We start from the raw sequence: 24853 nt of genomic DNA, 5'->3' as shown, positions 1-24853 counted from the left end.
GGTTGGCACAGAGCCACCCCAGACTTAGGCTGGTACCCAGCTGTTTTCCAAAATATATTTGCAAATGGAGAAAGTGGGTGTGTAGAAAGGACACTCTTCCCCCAACACCGGGAGCCCACCCCCCTCCACAGTACCCACTCTCCCCGAATCCTTATTTCATCTTAAAAAAAAAAAGTAAAAACAAAACCAGAAAAGCACTCTGTACAAGGGCTGGATCTGGGTAGCTTTGCTGCTCCCGTCTTCCTGGGTGCAGAGCTAGGTCTCGGGGCCTCAGGGACAGTCTCTGAATGGGTGATCTTGTTCTAAGGCACTCACTCCCTTGGAGCTTCCTCCCCCCAGGGCCCAGCTCCTCTAAGTCCTTCCGTGTCATAGATCTGGAATAAGAAAACCAGGTACAGCTGCTCCCGCAGGTGAGGAGACTGGCGGTGGCATCCGTGGAACCCTGGAGTTGGCTGGGGCAGGGCTCCAAAGTCAGTCAAGACTCCCCAGTGCTGTCCCTTCTACCAACCAGGCTGGGCCCCTCTCGGCCACCTGGATTTTGGAGGGGGAAGGTAGGTTCCGGTGTGGCAGGATCCCCTGGATGTGGGCCAAGGACCCATTTCCTGCCTCATCCGGATACAGGCCAGTAGTCAGGCCTTCCCCACTCCCCGGAGGTTCAGCAGGGCCTCGGCCGACTTGGCCTCTGGGCTCACACTGGCACGTCCAGCCCCAGGTACTCCGGGTTCTCTGCTGTAGGGGTCCCTTCAAAGGTGCTGGGTGGAGAGCCCCGCTCTGATGGATCCTGGTCCCAGTAATACAGGTTGTCAAAGGCTGGGCTGAAGGCTGGAGGAGGGTGGGGCTGAGGGGCAGCTCTGCCCCGGGGTGCCAGGTACTCCGGATTCTCCACAGCACTCCCAAAGGCAAAAACGTCTTTGACAACCCCATTCTTGCCAGGGGAGAGAGTCTTGGGGGACAGAGTCTTGGGCCTTTCCAGAGTGGCACCAGCCGGTCGGGAAGGAGGCAGAGGGCCTTCTAGGGGCGAGGGGGGCTGCGGCCAAACTTCTGGCTGGTTCACATATTCTGAAAGGGCAAGAAGAGGGGCTTGTTAGGGGAATGAATCCATGTGTCCCAACTACTGTCACTGCCCCCACACGCCCAACTCCCCACCCTCCCAATCTTTCAGCATGGGCCTGAATTCCATACCAGGCTGGGGGCTGCAGGTCAGGGGGGCGACGTAGCCATCAGTCTCAGGGGGCAAGGGTACCGTAGGGTCCTCACTGTACCGCTGGAGAGGGCTGGGGTCCTGTGAGGGAAGGCTCTGCAGCCCCTTGGCTGCCCCCATTCCCAAGTCACCATCAAACACGTCAGAGCCAGCGCCCTCTGAGGGTGCCAGTGGAGACTTGGGGGGCTCCTCCTCGGAGGGCTCCAGTCCTAGAGTCAGCTCACCACCGCCACTCTGGAGATGAGAAAAGGTTGTGATGGGGTCTCTCCTGGATCTGGGATAGACTCCATGGGCTCTCCCATGGGATAAAGACTCAGAGGAGATAAACAGGTCATCATTGGGATTTGACACAGTCACCGTGGAAAGAGGTCAAGGGTGAGAATGCAGTAGGAGTCCTCAGGGATAAAGGGGTCTCCATGAGCCATGAGAGGTGATTGCTGAGGGAGGGATGACACAGGAGAAGGACCCTAGTCCCTGGGGCAGGTAACCACATCCACCCACCTCAGTGTGACAGAGGACACTGACCCTGGTGGATGAGCTGCGGTGCCGTCGGTGGGCAGTGCCCCCAGCCCCTGGGGTAGGTTCTGGGCAGAAGAAACCCTGCTGGGGTACCAGGTACTCCTCAGCATCCACCAGGTCCCCCATGTCATCATCTTCCAGTAGTGAACGGTAGAAGGTGCTGTCCAAGGGGCTGGCGGGGCCCAAGTCTTCATTCTGGGGACGAGGGAGACAGTGTGACAGCCTCGCCCCTACCCAGTGCACAGCCTCCCAAGGAACGTTCAGGGAGGACAAGGGATGGGAGCCCAAGGTCTGGGCTGGGAGGCCTGGGACCTGAGTCCTCTCCCTCCACACCCTCTATGGGAGGATGCTCTCTAGTCACGGGCAGGGATGGGGCAGGGAAGGCCCCGTACCTGAATGACCACAAAGCGCTGGGGGTCCCTGGCCATACGTGAGAATTCGGCCACCAACTCCCGGAACCGGGGTCGGCATTCAGAGTCTATCATCCAGCCTGGGGGCAGGAGGGAATCCCAGTATGTCAGTTCTGGCTGCAGCCCACAGGCAGCCCCACTCCTTCCCTTTCCAGTCTGGTCTAGACAACCCCCGTTATTAGAGTCCAAGCCCTTGCTGGTAGAGAAGAGGTATCAGATTCAGGTCCTGAGCTAGATCCTTTGAGAATCATTACTAGTTTCCCCTTTTTATTTTGCATAGAAGTCTTTTCCTAGCTGGTCTTCTGGAGCTCCTCTGGCCTGGTACAGTAAAAGGGAAGCAAAACCCTTCCAAGGCTCCTTTAACCATAGCAGGGACCCTGGGCCCACATACATCCTGCTCTTGGTCCCCTCCCACACCCCTTAGAGGCCCCACCACCCAGAACCTCCCATCCCTCCTCCAGGCAACCGACACAGCTCAGCCACGCACACTTGACCATGATCATGTAGACATCAATGGTGCAGATGGGGGGCTGGGGCAGCCGTTCCCCCTTCTCCAGCAGGTCAGGGATCTCCCGGGCTGGGATCCCATCATAAGGTTTGGCCCCAAAAGTCATCAGTTCCCACACAGTCACACCTGGGGCAGAGATGAGGTTAAGAGGTTGGGGGACAAGAGGGCGCTTTAGTGCACTGAGCCCTAGAGTCTCTGCCCAAGGGCCTGGCACCACGAGGGAAGGGAGGGGTGTGATGTCACAGGGCAGGAGCTACTACCCAGCCTTTCCATAGTCCCAGGGAAGTGCATGGACCCTGGGAGCCCCTTCCTTCCCTCCCACATTCATGCTAAGATCTCTCCATTCATTCTCCCACTCCTGCTCTCTTCCTTCCACCAACATGCCTCCCAAGGCCATGGCTCTGTGTCCACCCCTCCTCCCAATCCCCCTGCCACACACCATAGCTCCACACATCACTCTGGTGGGTGAACCGCCGGCGGAGAATGGACTCCAGCGCCATCCACTTGATGGGCACCTGGGGAGAGCAAAGAATTCCTCAAACTCAGTGTGGTGGGGAGATGGTTGCCCCTAGTTAGAGCTCTCCCAGGGGCCAGACCCGACCCCATCCCACCTTGCCTCACTCTGCTCCCTCCTCTAACCTTGCCCCCATCCGCATGGTACTCTGTCTCGTCGATGTCCAGCAACCGAGCCAGCCCGAAATCTGTAATCTTGACATGGTTGGGACTCTTGACCAGCACATTCCGGGCAGCCAGGTCCCTGTGCACCAGCCGGACATCCTCCAAGTAGCTCATCCCCTGGGATCAGAGACATCGATGTGGACCTCAGTCTGGCCACATTCCCCCAGGAAACCTCCCCAGCCTAGCCCCATGTGGAGACAGCAGCTTGCCCCCAAGGACACCTGCAGACCCCAGGCCCCCGAAGCGCATACCTTGGCAATCTGCACACACCAGTTCAGCAAGTCCTGGGAGCCCAGGCGCCCACGGTGTTCTCGGACATGGTCTAAGAGGCAGCCGTAGGGCATAAGCTGTGTCACCAGCTGCACCGTGGATGTCAGGCAGATGCCCAGGAGGCGGGACACATACGGGGAGCCCACTCCAGCCATCACATATGCTTCCTGGAGGCAAGGGTAGGCACTGAGAGGGTGTGGGGAACCAGAACCACCACACACCCATCCTGAGGGCTGAGGCGCCACTAGGGACCCTCACTCAATCCAGCCCCATCAGTCACAAACCAGAACCATGGCCCACAGGTAGAAGCTTAAGAGTTGAGGCTTGGGGAATCACCAAGTGTCTCCCAAACCCCAGTGAAGAGAGAGACCAGAGCCCAGACCTGTAGCCCAGAGGTCCCTCCCATACTCCAAGCTGGAGACAGTGGAGGGGCTTACGTCCAAGATTTCTTTGTTGGCTTTGGGAGATGTGTTTTCCCTCAACACTTTGATGGCCACTGGGATTTTCACATTTTCCCCATCAGGGATCCAGATGCCCTGGGCAGAGAAGAGGCCATGAGCAGGAAGAGGGGACACCAGATCCAACCTGTAGTCATCTAGGAGGTCCTTACTTGTGCTTTGAATGCCCTCCCCACCTTGGGGGCAACCCCACTATTTAGCACTGGCCTCACTAGGGAGCGGTGCTCTCCACTCCCTTTCCTCTGGTTCCACTCTCCTACCAAACTGACCAGAACCCAACAGCACTACCCCCCCCCACCCCAACAGTACTACCCCCACCCCCGTTCCAGGCTGCCCTCCCCGCAGAAGGCTTGGCCACACCCCATGCATCCTCTGGGACCGCCCACCCCGGATCTTTGGCCCCACACCTAACCTTGTAGACTGTGCCAAAAGCTCCGGATCCAAGCACCTTCACCTTCCTCAGCTCTGTCTCTTTCAGGATCCGCATCTGAGCCTGGTTGGGCATCGCTCCACTAGGCGTCAGCGGCTCCACCAGCTGTGGTGATGGGGTGGTGCCTCAGTAACAGGCTGGGCCACAGGCACCCCCCCACACCCCACCCCAGGCCAACAGGGAGGCCCTCGGACGGCCTCACCTCGGTTTCCTGCAGCAGCCTCCGCATAGTGTACTTCCGGATCTTCTGCCGCCTTCGCTTGATCAGGATGCCGAGGACCAGCCCCACGACCACAGCCAGCAGAATGCCCACCACAGCGGCAATGATGGATGTCACAGGGCTGGGGGTGGGAGCCAGGATTAGGGAGTGGGGGGACCAGGCTGGGCCATGAAGGGATGGAGGGGCCCCATGGATGGATAGGCAGGTCCCTGATGTTTTGTAATTTTATTTTATTTTTAATTTTTATTTACTCATATGAGACACAGAGACAATGAGCAGCGGGGAGAGGCAGAGGGAAAGGGAGAAGCAGATTCCCCGCTGAGCAGGGAGCCCCACGAGGGGCTTGATCTCAAGATCCAGGGATCACTATCCAAGGCGAAGGCAGATGCTTAACTGACTGAGCCACCCAGATGCCCCACAGGTCACTGGTGTTTAGAAAGAAGTTGGCGGGGCTGGGTTGGGGGAGGCGCCTGGGTCATGATCTCAGGGTCCTGGGATGGAGCCCCCTGTCCTGCTCCAAGCTCAGCAGGGAATCTGCTTGCCCCTCTGCCCCTCCCTTGCTCCTTCTCTCTCTCTCAAATAAAAATCTTTTTTTTTTTTTTTTTTAAAGAGGGGAAGTTGGAAGGGTTAACCCCTAAGCTCCATCCTCTCTTCCTTACTCAAAAACCTCCCTTGGCTCCAACCACCTACGTGCCTGCCCATGGCTCTAGCCCAGGACTCTGAAACTTCCTGACAAAAATCACCAGGGAGCTGGTTAATGTACACGGGTCTGGAGCCCCACTCCTGGCAACTCTGACTGTTAAGTAGGTTGGGGCCCAAGAATGTGCCCCCTGATGTTTGAGCCAAATTTTTCACCCATGGGTCATGATTTTCCACACCTCCCAGCCTTGGTGCATTCTGCTACTTCTGCCTGGATTGCCATTTCTCCATGGGGTCATCATTCAAGACTCAGCTCATCCTGGGATAGATGAAGCTCCTGTGTGTTGACCCAACATCTCCGTCCTTGCTTGGTCAAAGCCTGGCCCATCACAGATCTCTCATGAATGCTTGTTTCATGGACAGACAATTGCCTAGGACATACTCCAATCTCTTTTTTCCCCCAGAGTCTTTCCCAAAGTTCCCTACTGCCCAGAAAGCAAGTCTAACCCTGCGGCCCAGTGGCGAGGGAGGGCCTATGCCCTAACCTGACTCAAGACTTCACCCCCTTGCTCCCTTCTCTGTGCTCCCTCAGTGGCCCACCACGCCAGAACCATCGAACAAAAACATCCTAGATTTTCCTGATCCATCCCCCATATTGCCACCTGGTTGCTTTCTCCCTAATGCAAGTGACCTACCTGCCCGTTTCAAGGCCTGGCTCAAATGCCACCTCTTCCTTGAAGCTTCCCACCACCCACTTAAAACTTCATCATTCACTCCACTTCAGTGCTGCCCTCTCTTCTCAATCTACCTTTTGTCCCAGGGGATTGAATGTTATCTGTGTCCCTTATGAGACATCTAGCTACTCAAGGGTGGGGAGGCACTGGGGAGTCTTCTTCACCATCTTTTCCTGTTCCCCACCCCCTAAGCATCCTAAGGAGGTCCTCCATCCACTAGTTGAAGGAAATTGAAAGGTGAATCAATAGTGGAAGACTAGGCTGGGCAGGGAGATATGTCATGTCAGGAGACCATCGTCCAGCCCATCCCACAGCAGTGACCACGCAGGGACTAGTAGGAGACAGTGGGGCAGCATAGCGTATGTCCCAGGAATTGGGCTGACCTGGCTCTCTGCTCGGCGGGACAGCCCTTCTCGTCCAGGTCCGCACAGCTGCAGGAAAGAGAGTCCAGTCAGTGAGACTGGGAACCACCTCCTGGGCTCACTCTAGCCTCACAAGCATCTCGGGGTGGGTGTGGCTGGGTTATCACCCCATTTGACAAAGGCAGAAACTGGATTCCAGGCCACCAGTGCTATTTCTACCACCCCACATGGGGATTCCTTCTCCAGCCTTGAACTCGCATTTCCCACTCCCCTCCACCTCCCTGTGGTAGGTAGGACTTGGGGGCCTCCAAAAGGAACATCATATCCAAAAGCATGGCCACTTCCTCTGTAAAAGATTGCCAGGGTAGTAAACTGGCTCAGCTTCTGCAGAGGACAGTTTGGCAATACCTAGTAAATCATGTCTGTGACCCAGCAGTTCCACCTCTCAGGATATACCCTAAAAGTGCAAAGTGCCAACATCTGTACACCAGGGAGCATGTACAGATACTCACTTGTACAGGGTGAGCTCAAGTGCAAAAAGCCACAATAGAAAGAGAGAGGAAGGAAGGAAGGAAGGAAGGAAGGAAGGAAGGAAGGGAGGAAGGGAGGGAGGAAGGGGAAAGAAAAAGAAAGAAAGAAAGAAAGAAAGAAAGAAAGAGAAAGAAAGAAAGAAAGAAAGAAAGAAAGAAAGAAAGAAAGAAAGAAAGAAAGAAAGAAAGAGAAGAAGAAGAAGAAGAAGAAGAAGAAGAAGAAGAAGAAGAAGAAGAAAGGAAGGAAGGAAGGAAGGAAGGAAGGAAGGAAGGAAGGAAGGAAGGAAAAAAGGAAGGAAAAAAGGAAGGAAAAAAGGAAAGAAAGAAACAAAAGGAAGAAATGAAGGAAGAAGATATCCCTCAAACAGGGACATGGTTTAATAATACCACATCTGTGCTGCAGATTGAGTAGTTAAAAAAAATTAGGAGGTAGATTCATGTGCATTCCCAAGAAAGGACCCCAAGATACATAAAGTGGGGGGTGGGAAGCAAAGTGCAGAACAATATGTAGAGTATGATTCCATTTACATTAAAGAATGCATAGACACAAGTCTGACTACATATGAGGTGAACTTGGGGATTTACCACAAAGATACAGATGCAGTTAAAGGCTGAGACACCTGCACCCCAATGTTTAAAGCAGCAATGTCCACAATAGCCAAACTGTGGAAGCCACAGTTTGGAAGGTGTCCATCAAAAGATGACTGGATAAAGGAGATGTGGTCTATGTATGCAATGCAATATTCCTCAGCCATTAGAAACAACGAATACCCACCATTTGCTTCAACGTGGATGGACCTGGAGGGTATTATGCTGAGTGAAATAAGTGAGTCGGAGAAGGACAAACATTATATGGTCTCATTCATTCAGGGAATATAAAAAATAGTGAAAGGGATTATAGGGGAAAGGAGAGAAAATGAGTGGGAAATATCAGAGAGGGAGACAGAACATGAGAAACTCCAAACTCTGGGAAACGAACAAGAGGTAGTGGAAGGGGAGGTGGGGATGGGGTTGGGGTGACTGGGTGATGGGCACTGAGGGGGGCACTTGGTGAGATGTGCACTGGGTGTTATACTATATGTTGGCAAATTGAACTCCAATAAAAAAATACATGAAAAAAAACCATGAGGTGAACTAAACAAAATTGCTGTTTCTCAACCATTTTTGACCTACAAAAACAGCAATCTTACAGTACTCGACCTAATATAAATGTAATATGTGTTTATGTAAATGTGTGGAAAAAGCCTGGAAGGATGCAAATACCAGAGTGAATCTGATAGTTCTCCCTGGGGAGGTGAAACAAAAGGGCACATTTGTTTTGCAATATTTATACTTTTATACTGCTGAAAATGTTCATCCTAAGGTTGTATTCATGTGTCTCACGTGTAATTAAAGACAACTAAATTAAAAATAATAATAATAAAAAGAATATAGTAGATCACCATGTTAGGACATGGAAAAATGTTGCAAGATTCTGTTAAATGAATAAAAAAGCACTTTGCAAACAATAAATAGTCTATGATCCCATTTTAGTTAAAAAATATATATATATATGTTAGAATGTGCACAGATAAAAACAACTAAGAGTAATTATATATATTTAAACCATTTTACATGTTACAATAATAATTACATGTTAGCATGTGCACAGGTAATATCTGGAAGAAAATATTACAAATTATTAAGTGGGGCTAGAACTACTAACGGCATTTATATTTCATGTTTTCATTAAAAAAATTTTAACCACATGTGTTACTTTTAGGATCAGAAAATAAAATAAAAAAAAAAAACCTAAATCCTTATCTTAGGATAAGCAAAGGCAGAGTTATCCCCTTTTTATAATAAAAGCCCCAGAAAGGGTCCTGCGACAAAGCTCTCCCTCCCACAGAAAAGGCCCTCGGACTCACGAGTGGGTGCAGTTGATGGGGCACGGCTGGCAAGTGCCCTCCTCATCTGCGAACTTCCAGATGGGCATGAAGGACAGGTCAGGTTTCACACCACTGGGGCAGCGAGCCACACAGAAGGGAGGGTCCTTGTAGTGGGCGCAGGCCACACACTGGTCAGCCTCCTGAGAGGGGAGGAAGGGTTTGTAGGGCGCTAGACCAACACCCCCAGGGTAGCAGGATCTGGCTCATGTGTCCCCTTCGTGTTCCCATGGCCACTCAACAGCATGTTCATCCTGCTGCTGGGACAGCCCAGACCTACTGGGTCTGCCGCCCCAGGTGAGGGGCTTCAGGTGAACTGGAAGCCTAGCAGGGGAGTGTATTACTTAAGATATAACAACAAGTAGTAATAGTAACCAAAATGTAGATTTTTCTTTAAAAAAAATTTTTTTTATTTATTTGAGAGAGAGAGAGAATACCAGCAGTGGCAGGAGGGGCAGAGGGAGAGGAAGAAGCAGACTCCCTGCAGAGCACAATGTGGGGCTCGATCCCAGGACCCTGAGATCATGACCTGAGCCAAAGGCAGACGCCCAAACGATTGAGGCACCCAGGTACCCAGTAGCAAGTCTCTTGTGCTTGGGCATTGTTCCAAACCCCATTTGAAGTTCATTCTTAATACATTCCAATGAGGTAAGTAATATAATATTCATTTTACAAATGAGCAAACCAAGGTTGGAAGCAGGACTTGGATTCGAATCCAGATACCCTGATGCCTAAACCCATTGGTCTAACCGTCTTGGCACAGTCACAGCCAAGAACACAGGCCTCCCCAGGACCTTTGCGTAGTCCAAAGGGTCACAGGGTCTATCACACAACTCTTGCAGACCCCAGCCTTCATCTATCCTCCCGCTTTCACACTCTCCTGCCGTCCAGGTCTGAACTCAGAGCCCTCCCCTGGAATATTCTCGGCCTTGCTTCTGTCCACCCAGCTTGACCCAACCAGCAACTCACCGATCCGAAGCAGGTCACTGAGCCATTCTGGGGCTGACACTCTGAGTGGCACGGCAGACAGTACCTGTCCTTCACATACTCTCGGGGCAGCCTGCCAGAGGGAATGGCTGATGAGGGTCTGGAAGGAGCCCCTGTGCCCTCTCCCTGGCCGCCCCCCTGCTCCGCCCCGCATACCCCTGCAGTACTCGGCATTCCTCCACGCACTCCTGGCCCCGAAGGAATTGGCTGCAGTTGACGCACTGGGTGGGCCCTGGACCCCAGCAGTGCCCATGGGCGCACAGCGGGTAGCAGGCCAGGCCCTCGCCCACTGCAGTGAGGAGGAAGGGGTCAGAGGGGACACTCAAGGGAGGTTCCGGGTCCAAGTGACCCAGGGGAGGAGGCTGTGGGGGTGGCTGTGGCCCAGAGTGGTGGGGATACCTGCTGGGCAACGCAGGGATAAAACAGCAGAGAGGAGAGGGGAAAGGCAGGGACGCCAAGGCACTGTGGCAGGACCCAGCTGGAAGCCATGCCAAGAGGCCAAGCCAGCCAGAGCGGTGTCAAGATCGCTGCTGCTAGGGACCCTGGGCACTCCTGGGTGCCGGCAGACGGGGAGCGTGTGGTGCTGGGCTCCCTGTCTTACCGCACTCCTCCTCTGGCCGGTTGGCACTATGGAGCAGGGCCTGGTGGGGGTTCCGGAAGAGCTGGTCCCAGGGCACCGTGTGCACGAAGCAAAGGCGGGCGTTGCGGTGGATGAGGGCCAGCCCACTGCCCAGTTCCCGCAGCGAGCGCAGCCCCAGCCAGCTGATGCCCAGCCCTTGCAGGGTCAGCGAGTAGGCACCACTGTGGGAGGAGTGTTTGGCTGCACCATCGAGCCGCTCCCATGGGCAAGGGCCGCCCTCACCTCCCTCCCATCCCCCGTACACTCTGCAAACTCCCACGGATACATTACTGCTGGAGTCCCCAGGGAGCAGGAGTGCCCACCACACCCAAAGCCTGGGAAGTTCCTCGGGCCCCCCCCTTCCCCGTGCTCACTCATGCAGAACTCGTCCCCGGATTACTCGCAGGTTCTGGAAGACACTGAGGTTAGGCAGGCTGTCTGGCCACGCTGAGATGTACAGGTAACCTGCAGGCACAGGGTGAAGCTAGGGGTGTGGGGACAGGATAAGGACCCCAACCTCATCAGAGCAGGATGCAGAGAGGCAAAGCCCACCTGTGATCTCCTCCAGAGCCTCAAACACTCTGAGCTGCTCAGGCTGTAGGGGGGCAGTGTTGGAGGCTGGGTCCCTAGGAGGAGGATTAGGAGAGGAATCAGCAGGGCCGAGAAGCAGGTGGGCACGACCCCCAGAGCTGGCCCAGCCACCTTCCCCTACCCGCCTCTATTAATGACTTCACTTAAACCCTTTGCCCATCAAGCCTGGCTGTTTTCATCCTGAGTTTCAAAGCCCAGGCCCTAGTTTGGCAGGATCTGTCAAAACAATATTTATATCCTTTGATCTAGAAATCCTACTTCTAGGAATGTGGCCTAGAGAAACTTTGGCTCCTGTTCCCAGAGATGTACAGCACAGAAATGTTTGTAAGAGCAAAAATTGAAAACTACCTAAATAGTCATCAGTAAATAGGAGACCTGTTAAATATAATCCCCATGTATCTTGACTGTAGACAAAAACATTTAAGAGCACTTAAAAACAAAAAAAAAAGAGCAATTAGTATCTGCCAGGCACTGTTCCAAGAGCGTATGAATATTATTAACTCATTCAAGTGTTCTAGCCACCTTATGAGGTCGGGGCCGTCTTTGCCCCCATTTTACAGATGAAAAACTTAAGGTACAGTAAGCAGGTCACAGGACTAGAAAATGGGCGAGCTGGGTTTCAAACCCAGGCAGCCTGGCTCCTGAGCCTGGGCTCTTGGCCGCTGCTCCTCGCGGCCACCTGCTCCACAGCTGTTGAAAGGACGAGGCAGCCCCCCAGGAAGCGCCACGACCAGCTCTCCGGGGCAAGAGGCAGACAACGCTCACTTAAGCTCCCACTTCAGGTCAATCTCCTCAACAAAATTACTACGGCCAGGTTTCTCAGCGTTGTGTCCACGTATGTACAAATGGTCTAGGAGAACCCACACAAGCTCTTAGCACGGGTTCCCTCTGGAAAGGGGAAGAGAACTACAGGAAACGTTAAAGGAAATTTTCTCTTTTTTTAACACATACTTTTATTGAAGTATAATTCACATACAACAAAATGCACTTTTAATGTACAGTCTGAGGAGTTGTGACAAATGCATTCACTCATGTATCTGCTACCCCAGCTGAGACACAGAACACTGCCATCACCCCAGAAATTTCTTTCGTGTCCCATTCCAGTCCCCCCACCCCTGGGGACAACCACGGTTCTGAACTCTATTACCACAGATTGGTTTTTGCCTATTCCAGAGCCTCATGTAGAGGGACTCGTACCGTGTGGACTCTCTTGCCTGGCTTATTTCACTGAACGTGGGGATATTCTTGAGGCTCATTCATGCTGTATCTATTAGTGAGCTGTTTGTTTCTTTTTATCCCTGGGAATTCCATCGGGGAGATATACCATCATCTATTTACTCGTTCACCTGCTGATATATATTGGCATTATTCCTAGCTGGGGAATATTGTGAATAAAGCCACTATGAACTCAAGGAGAATTTTGCTTTATCTGGATGTTTTGACTCCCATAAAAACATACATTCAGGGGATCCCTGGGTGGCGCAGCGGTTTGGCGCCTGCCTTTGGCCCAGGGCGCGATCCTGGAGACCCAGGATCGAATCCCATGTTGGGCTCCCGGTGCATGGAGCCTGCTTCTCCCTCTGCTTATGTCTCTGCCTCTCTCTCTCTCTCTCTCTCTCTCTCTCTGTGTGTGTGACTATCATAAATAAATAAAAATTAAAAAAAAAAAACATACATTCGTGGCCAACATGTGATTTATGAAAACAACCGCCCAGTCCCTGAACCCTCTGGTCTCCCACCTGCTTCTTTTGCATTTCTGGCCTCCCACCTCTGTTTCCCATCATCCTCCAGAGACGCTGGCACTTCTAGGCGCTCAGGATTCAGTGACTGCCCTGACGCTGCTCAGATCACTATGCCCATCCTTAACTCCGCATTTCCTTACCCCTCAAAGCTCTCTGGCAAAAATGCCAGGCTTCCAAAGATCTTCTTGCAGCCGGCAAACTCCTGGATGTTCGCACTGGTGACCGCTCTCACCTCCCGCAGGTGCTCCATGCCCAGACCGTAGCACACTGCGGGGAGGGGCAGGTGTGAAGGGGCTGTCTCAGCCCCCACATGGAGCACCAGGACCTCCAACTTCAGGGCTCCATCCCCTCCTGGGGCCACATGTCCCCTCACACAATTACAGGAGACATGGGGGAAAGTGTGGGACTGATCCAGGGAGGGCCAAGCTAGAGACAGTGGAAAAAGACTGGGTCCCAGGCGGGTCTGAAGAAGGACAGGACAGGGAGCTAGGCCAAGCTGGGCGTGCAGCCCAGCTCAGGGCATGGCCAACAGTTACCTCGGGCACAGGGCTTGCTGCATTTCTCGCACCGCTGTGTCCCATCCTCAGCCGTCACCTCTTGGTTGTTCAGGGGACAGACCAGGGTGCAGGATCCCACATCCGTAGACAGGTAGTTGTCTGAGGAGATGAAGACCATGTGTCCATGTGCCCTGGCCCTGCACGTGCGCCCCACCATCACCAATGTGACCAGGCCCACAGGGTACAACATTATCAACCTACCCCAACATTATATGCTACCCCAACTGAGACACAGAACACTGCCATTGCCCCAGAAATTTCTTTTGTGTCCCCTTCCAGTCCCCCCCCCCCACCCCTGGGGACAACCACAATTCTGAACTTTATTACCACAGAATGGTTTTGCCCTGATTGAAATTGCCCATTTCAATCCTGAAATGCCCTTATGACAAGTCTGTGCACTTGACATTCATTTACGCCTCACAACAACCCTATGTAATGGGCAGTTAAGATTCTCATTTTGCCAAGAGGGAATCAAAGCACTTTTTTTTTTTTAAGATTGTATTTATTTATTCATGAGAGACACATAGAGAGAGAGAGAGAGAGAGAGAGAGAGAGAGGCAGAGACACAGGCAGAGGGGGAGGCAGGCTCCACTCAGGGAGCCCGATGTGGGACTCGATCCTGGGTCTCCAGGATCACATCCTGAGCCAAAGACAGACGCTCAACCACTGAGCCATCCAGGCATCCCGGAATCAAAGCAGTTTTATGTAAATTACTCAGGGTCATTGTGCTGTTGGGTGGAGAAGCCAGGATTTGAGCACAGTCTGGCTCTACAGTTTGTTTGTTTGTTTGTTTGTTTGTTTTTGGCTCTACAGTTTGAACTCTGATGTGCCATGGGGAGGGTTCCATCAGGACCCGAGAACCCAGTCCTGTCGCACATGACAGGAAGAAAGGGGCCCCAGGTCCAAAGTCAGTCCCTAAATGTACATCAATAAGTAGGGGAGTTGGTAAATAAAACTCTGATCAATCTAGTGCTTAGTATGTGCCAAGCACCGTCATAAGAGCTTTACAAATATTAATTCATTCAGGGGCGCCTGGGTGGCTCAGTTGGTGAAGCATCCGACTCTTGATTTCTGCTCAGGTCGTGAGATCAGCCTACATCGAGCTCCACACACAGCAGGTAGTCTGCTTAAGATTCTCCTCTCTTCCTCTGGGTAACCCTGTTAAGACCCTTCTCACTTCTGAGAGCTTTCTCTGTATCTTTACTTAATAAACTTGTGTCCCTTTACTCAAAAAAAAAAGGATTCTCTCCCTCTGCCCCTCCCCTTGCTGTCTCTCTCTCTCTCTCAAAACACAAAAATAAATCTTCAAAATAAGTCATTCAAACGTTTTATAGCCACCTTATGATGTCAGGGCTGTCTTTGCTCCCATTTTACAGATGAAAAACTTAAGGTACAGTAAGCAGGTCACAGGACTAGAAAATGGGCGAGCTGGGTTTCAAACCCAGGCAGCCTGGCTCCTGAGCCTGGGCTCTTAGCCGCTGCTCCTCGCGGCCACCTGCTCCACAGCTGTTGAAAGGATGAGGCAGCCCCCCAGGAAGTGCCACGACCAGCTCTCCGGGGCAAGAGGCAGACAACGCTCACTTAAGCTCCCACCGACATAAACCAACCCGCCACCACCACTCCAGCAAAATGATTAGAACTACATTTCCCTCTGGCACTCACAGGGACAGGAGGTCACACAGCTGGCCCCGAAGGTATATCGGCCCTCAGGGTTGGGCATGGATTCGAAGGTGTCCGTGTTGTAGGTGACCAGGGCTGGGCAGTGCAGCTCACAGATGCCACTGTGGTTGAAGTGAAGGCAGGCCTGGGGGGAGAAGGGGGCAGGACAGGAAGCTGGTGGTCCCTGGGCCGTTCTTCCCTGGTGTGCCAGGGGCAACAGGGCAGTAGCAGGTGGGATGGCCCTCCTCTTGCGCCCACCCCGTGGGGACATACCAGGCAGTCAGAGTGCTTGGGGCCCGTGCAGCCAGCAGCACACTGCTCGTGGCAGCAGTCGGTGGGTTGTGGGCCCTTGCAGCGGGCACAGCCCCCCGCACAGACAGTCCGCGTCACTGTGAGACAAAGGGCAGGATGAGGGCTGGGCAGTAGTAGCCCAGGCACCAGGCCCTCACCAGCGGCATCACTTTCTGTGACTTCCGGCCCCAAGGAAGACACTGAGGCCTGGTCACACCCGCCCCCGCCCCATGTCTCCTTTACTCCACTCAGCCCTCTGCCCCCCACATTCTGGGCCTCCCTAGGACTCACAGCTCTGACAGTCCCCGGAGCTGGCCCCCCAGCAGTGGGCGTCTTTACAAGCTGGAGAACAGGGTGGGCCTGGGGAGAGAAACAGAGAGACCAGAGACCAAGAGACAGAATGCACAATGAGGGGGAGGCTCGGTGGGAAACAGGGGCCCTAGGCACAATCTAGAGGCAGAGGGAGGCAGGACACAGGACCAGAGATGAAGAGACCCAGAGAGAGGGCAGGAGGAATGGGACAGGAAGAGGAAATGGGTAGTGATAGAGCAGGGGTGGGGGTGGGGGGTGGGGAGTGAGCCAGGAGTGCAGGGTCTCAAGAAAGAGAGGAGGCAGCAGGCAGGGAGGAGCATGGCTTACAGGCCCGAGAGCGGTTGGTGTCTATCAGCGTGAGGGCCAGCTGGTTGTTCTTATGGAAGACGTCCTTCCATAAAATCGTGTCCTGGTGGCAGAGCTGCGGGCTCCGCTGAATCAAGACCCCTCCCTTCAGGATCTCTGTGGGGTGGGCAATAATCAGGGTCTTCCTTTCCCGCCTGTCACCTTCTGCCCTCCCATAGGGCCCTCCTGACTTCTCAGTTTTCCCCGGAGATTAGAGAAGACACCAGCATCTCCTCGCTCTATCAGCACCCCACCCCCCACCCCCACCCCCCCACCACTCCTGCACACACATGAACAATCTGAGATCCAGGGAGGGGTGAGTTGTCCATGACCAGGTCCAGAGGTCCGTGCCACCCTCCCACCTCTTCATTCTGTACATACTGCTTAGCGGTTAAAAGAGACTCTGGAGTCTGAAAACCAGCCTCACCACTAACTAGCTATGTAACTGTGAGCAAGTCACTCAGCCTCTGTAAACCGTTTACGGTTTTCTCATCTGTAAGAAGCGGCTAACGTTGGTGCTTCCTTGCAAGATAATGGCATGACCAAGATAGGCTCATGCATGCGAAGTAACTGGCCACGGAGTCTGGGCTACTGTCAGCTGCAGGCCTGCCACATACAGTTGTACAGGTTGTTCACTGAACATGTGTTGCCAGCCAAGAAGTGGATAAACCCCAGCCTGTATCCTCATCAAACTCTGCAGGCTCGTGCAAGCCGTGACTTCCTGGGAAGAAGGGAAATCTTGTTCTAATCTTTCCTAGCTCCACCTGCATCCATCCTGAATGGATGCCAGTTCTAATTCACACAAAGCCTCCCATGGCTAGCGGTGGCCCTGATCAGCTCCCAAGAACAAGGAGAAGGTTTCGGTGAGTGATGACCACCTGTGAGGCTTCGAAGCTGCAGCTCCCGCAGCCCTCCTGGGGCCGCCCCTGGTGCAGGGATGCCACCCTCCAGCGGGTCTCCATTGTCCAGCACGGCCAGGGCGTAGTTGTCCTCAAAGAGCTGGGTGCCTCGCACAATTCGTAGCCTCTGCAGTGGGATCTGCCTCACTTGGCTGTGAGCAATGAGCACATAGCCCTGCACCTCCTGGATATCCTGGGAGGGAACAGGGTCAGGTGGGGTTGAGGCAGGCCTGGGCCCTGGACCACTCCCATCCCCCTCAGAGTCACCAAGTGCTTGGGGATCTTGGGCAAAACCCCCATGCCCTGAGAAGTCCAGCTTTCTCACACATCAAGAAGAGATCTCCACCTTCCCAAACCAGATTCCTCTATGATCAAGACAGATAACTGGTGGGGGGAGCACTTTGTGAACCATAAGCAAGTGCCCCACCCTGGCTGCATCTCAGCTCCCTCGTCCATAAAAGGAGAGACCCACATGAGAGCACGGCCGTGACTTGACCAGGCATCAGGCATCATGCACGTGGCTCCACCCCAGAGCAGGGTGGACACCATCCAGCAGGCTGGTACCCACTCTCTCCCCTGCTCCTGACCCTTTCACAGATATTCCCTATTTGATATTTTCCCAGAGGGGAGTCAAAGTGTGCTTGTTGCTTCCAAACACAGACAGGGGAACCAAGGGCTGAGACCACATTCACGTGGTTGTCAGTAGCAGAACTGGACCTAGAACTCACAACTCCCAGCTGCCCGTTCACCACTGCCAGCAGGAAGGGACAGCGAGAGGGGATCATGCTGGCAAGAGAGCGAAAAGAGTTAGCAAAGGAATAGGTGCATTCCACCCAGGGATGTCTGTGGGCCGCCACATTATAGGGAGGGAGTCAACTGGTCTTGCAGTAGAACAGACAGGGAGCAGACATCAGAAAGGACTTCGGAGTTGAGGAACCACAGCAAGTGAGGAAACAGCACCCTCTTTTACCACCCATGTATAAGCATAGGGCTCAGCGCAGCTGGAGGCAGGGCCTGGCTGGGTCACCCATGAGCCTCACCTGCAGGAAGGACAGGCTGGCATTGGCAGGCAGGTAAGTGAGCTCCAGGTTCCCCTGTACCACTTGACAGCCCTGGTACAGGTGGCGGAGCATATCCAGGTGGGTCTCGGGACTGGCCGGGAGCCGGAGCTTCATGTCTGTGCCGGTGCACACTGGTAGGAGGGAGACGTGGGTCAGAGGGCACTGGCCGGTGAGCTTCTCCAACCTGACTCCTGCTCTCCACTCACTCCCTAGAGTCATGCCGTCTCAGACGTCTCGGACGGTGAGAAAGCACAAGTGAAGGACCCCTCTCCCCATGTCCCCTGCACTTACAGAAGGCACAACAGCAAAAGAAAGTGTGCAAGTTTGGGAAGAGGAGGGAAATCCAAGGAGAGGCTCCTTCGAACTTGGCTCATCCTGAGCATCCAGAGGGGACCCTGTTGTGCCACCCCTGGGGAGCTTGCCCACCCGATCCCAGGCTATTGGCTGGCAAAGAAAGCCTCTCTTTGTCCCAAAGGAACGACTCATGGCCAAGGGATAAAAATCCCCCGAGAGAGGCCATGATGAATCATGAATCTTCTGGATACCCCCTGCCCCTCTCCCGAGCAAACAAACTCAGGGCATTCTCTCCACCCCATTCCAATACCACCCACGTGCCAACCTCTTGGCAAGGGATATCCACTCCCACAATGCCACCCAGAAAGTAGGGAAGGAGGGTCAGCTAGAGTCATAGCTGGGGCATGAGGACCACTAGGGGCCTGGTCACTGCAGGGACCTCTGGAATTCCCCCAGGCAGAAAAAAGGAGCATCAGACCCCAACAATGGGCATCCGGACCCAGGCTACAGACCCTAGGCCAGAGTGATGACTACTCTGATGGCTCCTGTGCTGGTGCTTCACCCTTGCCACCTCCTCAGGGCAAGACTCCAGAACCAGCTGGTGGAATCTCTGCCACGAAACTCCTGCCACAAGGGCACTACCTCAGCCCTGTGTACGTGCCGGGTGCCAACCATTGGCCAAGGGGCATCAAGATGAACTGCTTCCCCAGCCCACCTGGACCTCAGCGGGGTGTCCCTGAGACCAGAGGGGCCTACTAAGCCCAGGGATATTGACGGGGTAAGCTACCCCTGGTGAGGGGCTGCTGTGGACAACGGCTGGCACCATGCCTGCCAGTAGGGGGGAGATTAAAGTGCCCAGTTGAACTCGTTTTTCTGCTCTGGTGAGAAGATGAATCACCTGGCGCGTCTTGCCCAGGAGGGTGTGCCGGGGGGGGGGTGCAGTGGGGGGGGCAGAGGGCACCCCCAGAGACACAGGCTCACAGGTGCCTGAGTCGCCCCTATTTCCTTTGGGCCGCCACCCCACCTCCCAGAGCCTACGTGCTAAGATTCAGGGGGACAGGAGTGGCTGACTCCAAGGTCTGAAGTCAAATCCTGGGTGGGGGGGATAAGAGGTACGCTCTGCCTCCAGAAAGCTGGGGAAAGGCTGGGAGGGCCAGCCCCTGGGGTTCCTGCCAGGACCAATGAGCCATGTGCTGGCAGCCTCCCAGTGAAAGCCAGAGTGGTCTCTTTTCCCACCCCTTTGGAGAGACAGGGAAGGAAGCGAAGAAGGAGGAAGGGGAGGGCCCAGAAATAGCACTCAAGGGTCCCTCCCCCCCAGACTCCCAAGAGAAACAGGAGCTGGGGGTGGCAGGCCAGGCCCAAAATAACGCCCGCTGCTAGGACCTCCTGCGGCCTCGGCAGCCTCAGCTGCTTTGTAGGCACAGCTGTCTTTAGGCCCAGACCCCAAAGCTCTGGCCCAAGCCTGGGACAGGGACAAGCAGAGCTGGGGCAGAGGCTGTCTCCACCCCCTGTGGCCTACTGCCACCTCTAAGGGACACCAGCTGTGGCAACCAGGCAATGGCAAAAACATCAACAATGGAAACACCAAGAGCAGCCACATTAACTGAGCACCTACTGTGTGCTCACAGCCAGGCACTCTGGGTGGAGCCTCATAACACCCTCCAGAGGTTGGGACTACAACCCTCTATCTTGCAAAGATAGGAAGCTGAGGCCCACAGGGCTTATTCTCCCGAGCCCATAAAGCTTGTGAGCCATGGAGGAGGCAGGATTTGAACTTGAGTTCAACTTTAGATCCTACATTCTCAACTGGACACATACAGATTCCCCCCACGCCTGGTGCAAAGGGAAATAAATACACACCAACTCTAGTGATGCCACTGATAAACACTGCAAGCTCTGGGCAGGTCAGGGTGGCCGGGCTGAGCTGAGGACCAGATAGAGTGGCAGCCCCACCCCACCAGCGAGTTTGTTTGTGGCTGATTTGAGTCTAAGATTCTTTAAGTGTTTGCAACAGGTGGTAAAATTGGTATCTACTCTCCCAGGGAGCTGGAGGCTGGCGGGCAAATTCCCCCAGCAAGCTGACATGAAGCCAATAAAGGCCTCTTGACACCTCCCCTACCTCCACCTCCGTCCCCTTCACCATGTCCCCTTCACCATGTCCCCTTCACCATGTCCCCTTCACCACGAAGCTGGGCCCCTCCCACCTACTACCCCATCTCCTCACTAACCTCCTCCTCCCCAGTCCTCATCACAATCCCCATATCCACCCAGCCCCCATGGATTTCAGTGGGGGGAAGAGGGCAGGAAGTCCAGTTCTACATGGGGGGGCTCGTGTATCCGGGACACCTGGCCTTTGGGAGGCCCAACCTCCAGCTCTCTGGCACAGTACTATGAGACCAGCCCAATACTAAGTAAGAGTTGGATGGATGGATGGATGGATGGATGGATGGATGGATAGATGGAATCAATAAGAAGAACTTCCCAACCAAAAAGGATAATTGAAGTCATGGTGTCCATTCCTCTGCTCAAAGACTGTTCAGCGTTCTTCAGAGTCAGTGTTCAGTCCCAGTTCTGGGGGTGTTCTCAAGAGGGTTCTTTCCTCCCCACTAGATTTCATCCCCACATGCTTCTCTTGCTCACTAGCAGGAGATAGTTCTTTTGGTTTTGATGAACATGACCTGCACCCCCAAAGTCACCTCCCCCAGATCCATAGGGTAAGAGCCCATGCCCATTCTAGTGATGCCCAGAACTCCCCACCCCACACACCTGGTATATCAAGGCCAGTATCAGACCAGGGACTGGGCTCCAGGTCTTAAACCAGAACCCTAGCTGGGCTGCTCAAGTGTGACCTTGAGCACGACCTTGGACCTCTGGGACAGAAGCCATATCACATTCATCTTTATGCCCAGCAGCACCTAGGACTTTGTAGGCACTTAATGAATATTTAGTGACCTGAACTTGACTGTGAGGATGGGAATAATAAAACAATAAGAACTCTTACTCTCTGCAGAGAAGTTAAATGAGAGTTAAATGAGAGAATGAATCAAAAAGCAGTGTGTAAACACGACAAGGCTTTGTAAACAGAGCTGAGGCAAACAAACATTGGCTATAATAATTCTACTCCTGGAGAGCACACACCCCTCGTCCTACATGGGCTCCCTTCCCAGGGGTGGGGAAGGTGGCCCAGCAAGAGATGGAGGTGTTACCACCACAGGCAGAGGCAGGGTGGGGGATCTCTCCAGAGCATTTCAGTACCCAGGGGCAGGCACAAGTACCTGGGCCCTACTCCAGCGCCCCACCCCAGCCCCCTATTGCTTCCTCATGTTTCCACTCTAGCTGTCTCTCTCACCCACAGCCCTGCACGCCCCCCTGCATTGCCCCCCTGCATTGTCCTCCTGCATCCGCCCTATCCCTGTCTTCAATCCCTTGCCTTGCCTGGAGGGTGCAAGAGGAACTCAGGCATGGGCTGGACAGGGAAGGAGAGGCCCTCAGTGGGCCCCAGATCACTCCCCATTCCATAGCCTAGATAAAGAAGGTCACTCACCTGAATAACAGAGTAGCACCTCTACCCCAGTCTACTTACTCGGCTGCCCCGGAGGCTTTGCTCACCCCATTCCTGTCGAATAGGATAAGACTTTGACTAACTCTTAATGCCTCTTCATTAGACATTATTACTGGGTCTAGACATACATATTTGGGTCACTACGAAGCCTTGGAGAAGTCACTTCGCTTCTTTGAACTGTGTGTACCTACTTCACTGGATTATTGCAGAGATGAAATGAAACCATCCATGGAAAAGAACCTGGCACATAGAAAGCATGTTGCACTTTTTTTTTTTAAGTTAAGGCAAGAGAAGTTCATATAGCAGGAGTATGGGTAATTCCAAACCAAGAGAAAATACAAGGTGCCTTCGTATTTGGAACGTGATGTACTTATTTTCTCTTTTTGCATTTCATCCTAGCTTTTCAGTTGGGTTTTCTTTTTTTAACTTGAATATTAAAATGAAGTTCCTTTCCCCAAGTATAGTAAAAAGGAAGTTGTTGGAAGAATCGTTTGGGAATTAAAATATGAGCTCTGCAAGATAAGAAGTATGTGTTTGTTAACACTTGACAAAACTTTGACCTCTAAGAACAGATCCTAGGGGTGCCTGGGCAGCTCAGGTGGCTCTGTCGGTGAAGCATCTGAGTCCTGAATTCGGCTCAGGTCATGATCCTGAGATTGAGCCCCCACATGGGGTTTGGCGCTCAGCGGAGAGTCTGCTTAAGATTCTCTCTCTCCCTCTCCCCAACCTCCCACATCCTTTCTCCCTCCCCCTCTTCCCTCAAATAAAAAAATCTTTCAGAATGCATCCTAGCAAAACCCTGATCCTCTGTGCCTTCTCCATCTCCCCCTTCCCCCAAATTCCTGCCCTAGCCTTCAGCCCTGGGATACAATGGGGGTGCTAGAGACAGCTGGGCGGGGTGCTGCCATTGCAACCATTTTCTGCCAGACACGCCCAACATCTGTCTTTGCACCCAGCAGTGCAGATGGAGGGGTGAGGTAGACCTGAGGAGGCCCCAGTTGTCAGTGGGAGAAATGACCCCTGAGGTCCCAGCCCTGCAGCAACCCAAGCCACCCCCACCTGCTCGCGCAGGCCCAGGTGAGGGAGGCAGCAGCTCATTCTGATGTCGCAGCCTGGCCTCACCCACCTCAGCAGAAGGTCAAGGCTGAAGACACCCGCCTGGGAAACAAGGAGAAGGACGGACTCCCAGGAAAGTGGAGCCTCCTTCCACAGAGAGAAGGGGTGAGGCCACCTCCTGCTGTTTACAGCAGATCTGGCCCAGCACCTTGAGGGAGTTCCTTGAGAGGGCAGAGTTCAGCTAAGTCTCGAGGCCAACAGGGAGACTGCTGTTTGGCAACACAAAGCCCAGACACACAAACACACAGACCACACAACTCAGGAACACCCTGGCGTAGACGCCCCTCAGACAGCACAGGGAAGCTCAGACAGAGGCGCCCTCTGGCAACCCACAGACAAGAGGACACCCACCCTTTCTCCAAACTCCCTGACCAATGGAGACCACCCACTACTCCCAGAACGCGCTCATATTGTCTTCCCCACAACCCAGTGATGCAGGGAGAACAGTGTTGACCACTGTTCAAGGTAGATCGATACAGTGATGCAAATGTATGGTTTGGGGGGAGGGGGTTGCACACCGGCAGGGGTCCAGTCTTGCATCCCCTACTTCCTTGATGCTATTTAACCTCTTTAAGCCTAGGTTTTCACCTGGAAATGGGAATGCCAGTAGGACTTCTCTTGTAGGGCTGGTCTGAGGGTTCAAAAGAGGGAATGCATGCAAACCACCACGCACCATGCCTGGTGCAGAGTGGATTTCCAGCAGACGTTTGCTTTCGTTGTTAGTGCAGCTAGATGGGCAAACGGGGCAAACCCCCACTGCCCCCACCAACCCCCTTCCCCACACACCACCTGACAGAAAAGGTAGGACAACCCAGCCCTCTGCTTATCCGCATCTGGTCTTATTTCTTTAGCTTTTCTTCCCCACCCCCATTTCCCCACAACTGCTCAGGACACCCCCACGCTGGTTTCCCACTCTATGTCCCAGACCAGAACACCCAGCACCACCCCTCCGTGGCCCATGCTCTCCAACAAAAGTCACAAAGCACACAGTCCCTGAGCTGGCCCTAAAGAGACTTGCTCAAAACAAACGTCTCCCCCTCCCCCCACCCCAGGCTCCAGCATGAGGCAACTCTGCAGTCCGACCGGCCACCCTCTCCTGCCTGGCTCTGGCCGGACAGGTTGCTTCCCCCCCCACCCCCACACCCCGATCCTGCCTGAAGCTGGAGGAACTAAACCCTATCGGCTGCGGGGAGGGAGAGCGAGGGGGGGCGCAGGGGGAGGGGCAGCCGAAGGGACCCCCGAGGAATCCAGCCCAGTCCAGTCTGGAGGCGGAGGCTGCCAACTGGAAAGGCTTTGAGAAAGTTTGAAGGGGCTCAAGAAAGGGGGGGAAACACACACACACACACCCCATGCAGTGCACCCTTTGAGGGTAAACTTTCTGAGCAATCTCAGAGAACTTTTTCTGACAAGTTCCCAGCGCCGTCGCGGAGTCTGGGAAGCGCCAGCCTCTGGCCGGGGACCCGGAGAGGCGCTCGGGCGTCATCGCCCCTCGGCCCCGGCCCCCGCCCCCGGCCCGCGGCCCCCGCTCCCTCCGGCCCCCTCCCCGCCCAGGCCGGCTGCTCGCGGCGCCGGGACCGTCCGAAACCCCCGATCCCGCGGCTCGTGCGGCCCCCCCCGCCCCCGCCTGCCCCCGGGACCTCGGCGGCGGCCCCAGGCTGCAGGGGCGCGTCCCGCCCGGCGCCCTCCCCGCCCCGGACCCACCTTGGGTGCCCGCGGCTCCGGAGGGCAGGAGGGCGAGAAGGAGCCCCCAGCGGCACCAGGCCGCCAGCTCCATGGTGCTCACTGCGGCTCCGGCCCCATGGCTCGGGCTGGACCCGGCGGCTGCCTGGTGGTGGCGGGGGTGGGGGTGGGGGCTCCGCTCGGCTCTCGGGCGCGACGCAGGGGGACTCTCAGCTCCACAACTTCATTCTTGGACTTCCTCAAGGCAGCCCTCC

At 54.3% G+C, this 24853-nt stretch overlaps 1 protein-coding gene across 2 annotated transcripts; it reads right to left on the bottom strand.

The window, feature by feature from the left end:
- Positions 1-41: 41 nt before the first annotated feature.
- Positions 42-24853, bottom strand: ERBB2 (erb-b2 receptor tyrosine kinase 2). Of its 2 annotated transcripts, none has more exons than XM_072780406.1 (27): positions 24621-24853; positions 17927-18078; positions 16866-17079; positions 15970-16104; positions 15622-15690; positions 15313-15428; positions 15043-15184; positions 13360-13479; positions 12964-13090; positions 11043-11116; positions 10865-10955; positions 10473-10672; positions 10028-10160; positions 9854-9944; positions 8867-9027; positions 6451-6498; positions 4677-4815; positions 4457-4579; positions 4024-4122; positions 3568-3753; positions 3278-3433; positions 3078-3153; positions 2618-2764; positions 2113-2210; positions 1703-1915; positions 1183-1435; positions 42-1059 (listed from the first exon to the last, which is right to left on the bottom strand). In XM_072780406.1, exons 1-27 carry the CDS (start codon positions 24691-24693, stop codon positions 689-691), a joined length of 3807 nt encoding a protein of 1268 aa, XP_072636507.1. In that variant the 5' UTR covers positions 24694-24853; the 3' UTR covers positions 42-688. The 2 variants fall into 2 exon arrangements, with proteins under 2 accessions (XP_072636507.1, XP_072636508.1); XM_072780407.1 differs by having other exon boundaries at positions 1727-1915.

Source organism: Canis lupus, chromosome 16, assembly GCF_048164855.1.
Source record: "Canis lupus baileyi chromosome 16, mCanLup2.hap1, whole genome shotgun sequence".
In the NCBI taxonomy this organism is placed as follows: domain Eukaryota; kingdom Metazoa; phylum Chordata; class Mammalia; order Carnivora; family Canidae; genus Canis; species Canis lupus.
The sequence above is the reverse complement of the archived record's forward strand: the minus strand, read 5'-3'. Positions and strand labels throughout refer to the sequence as shown.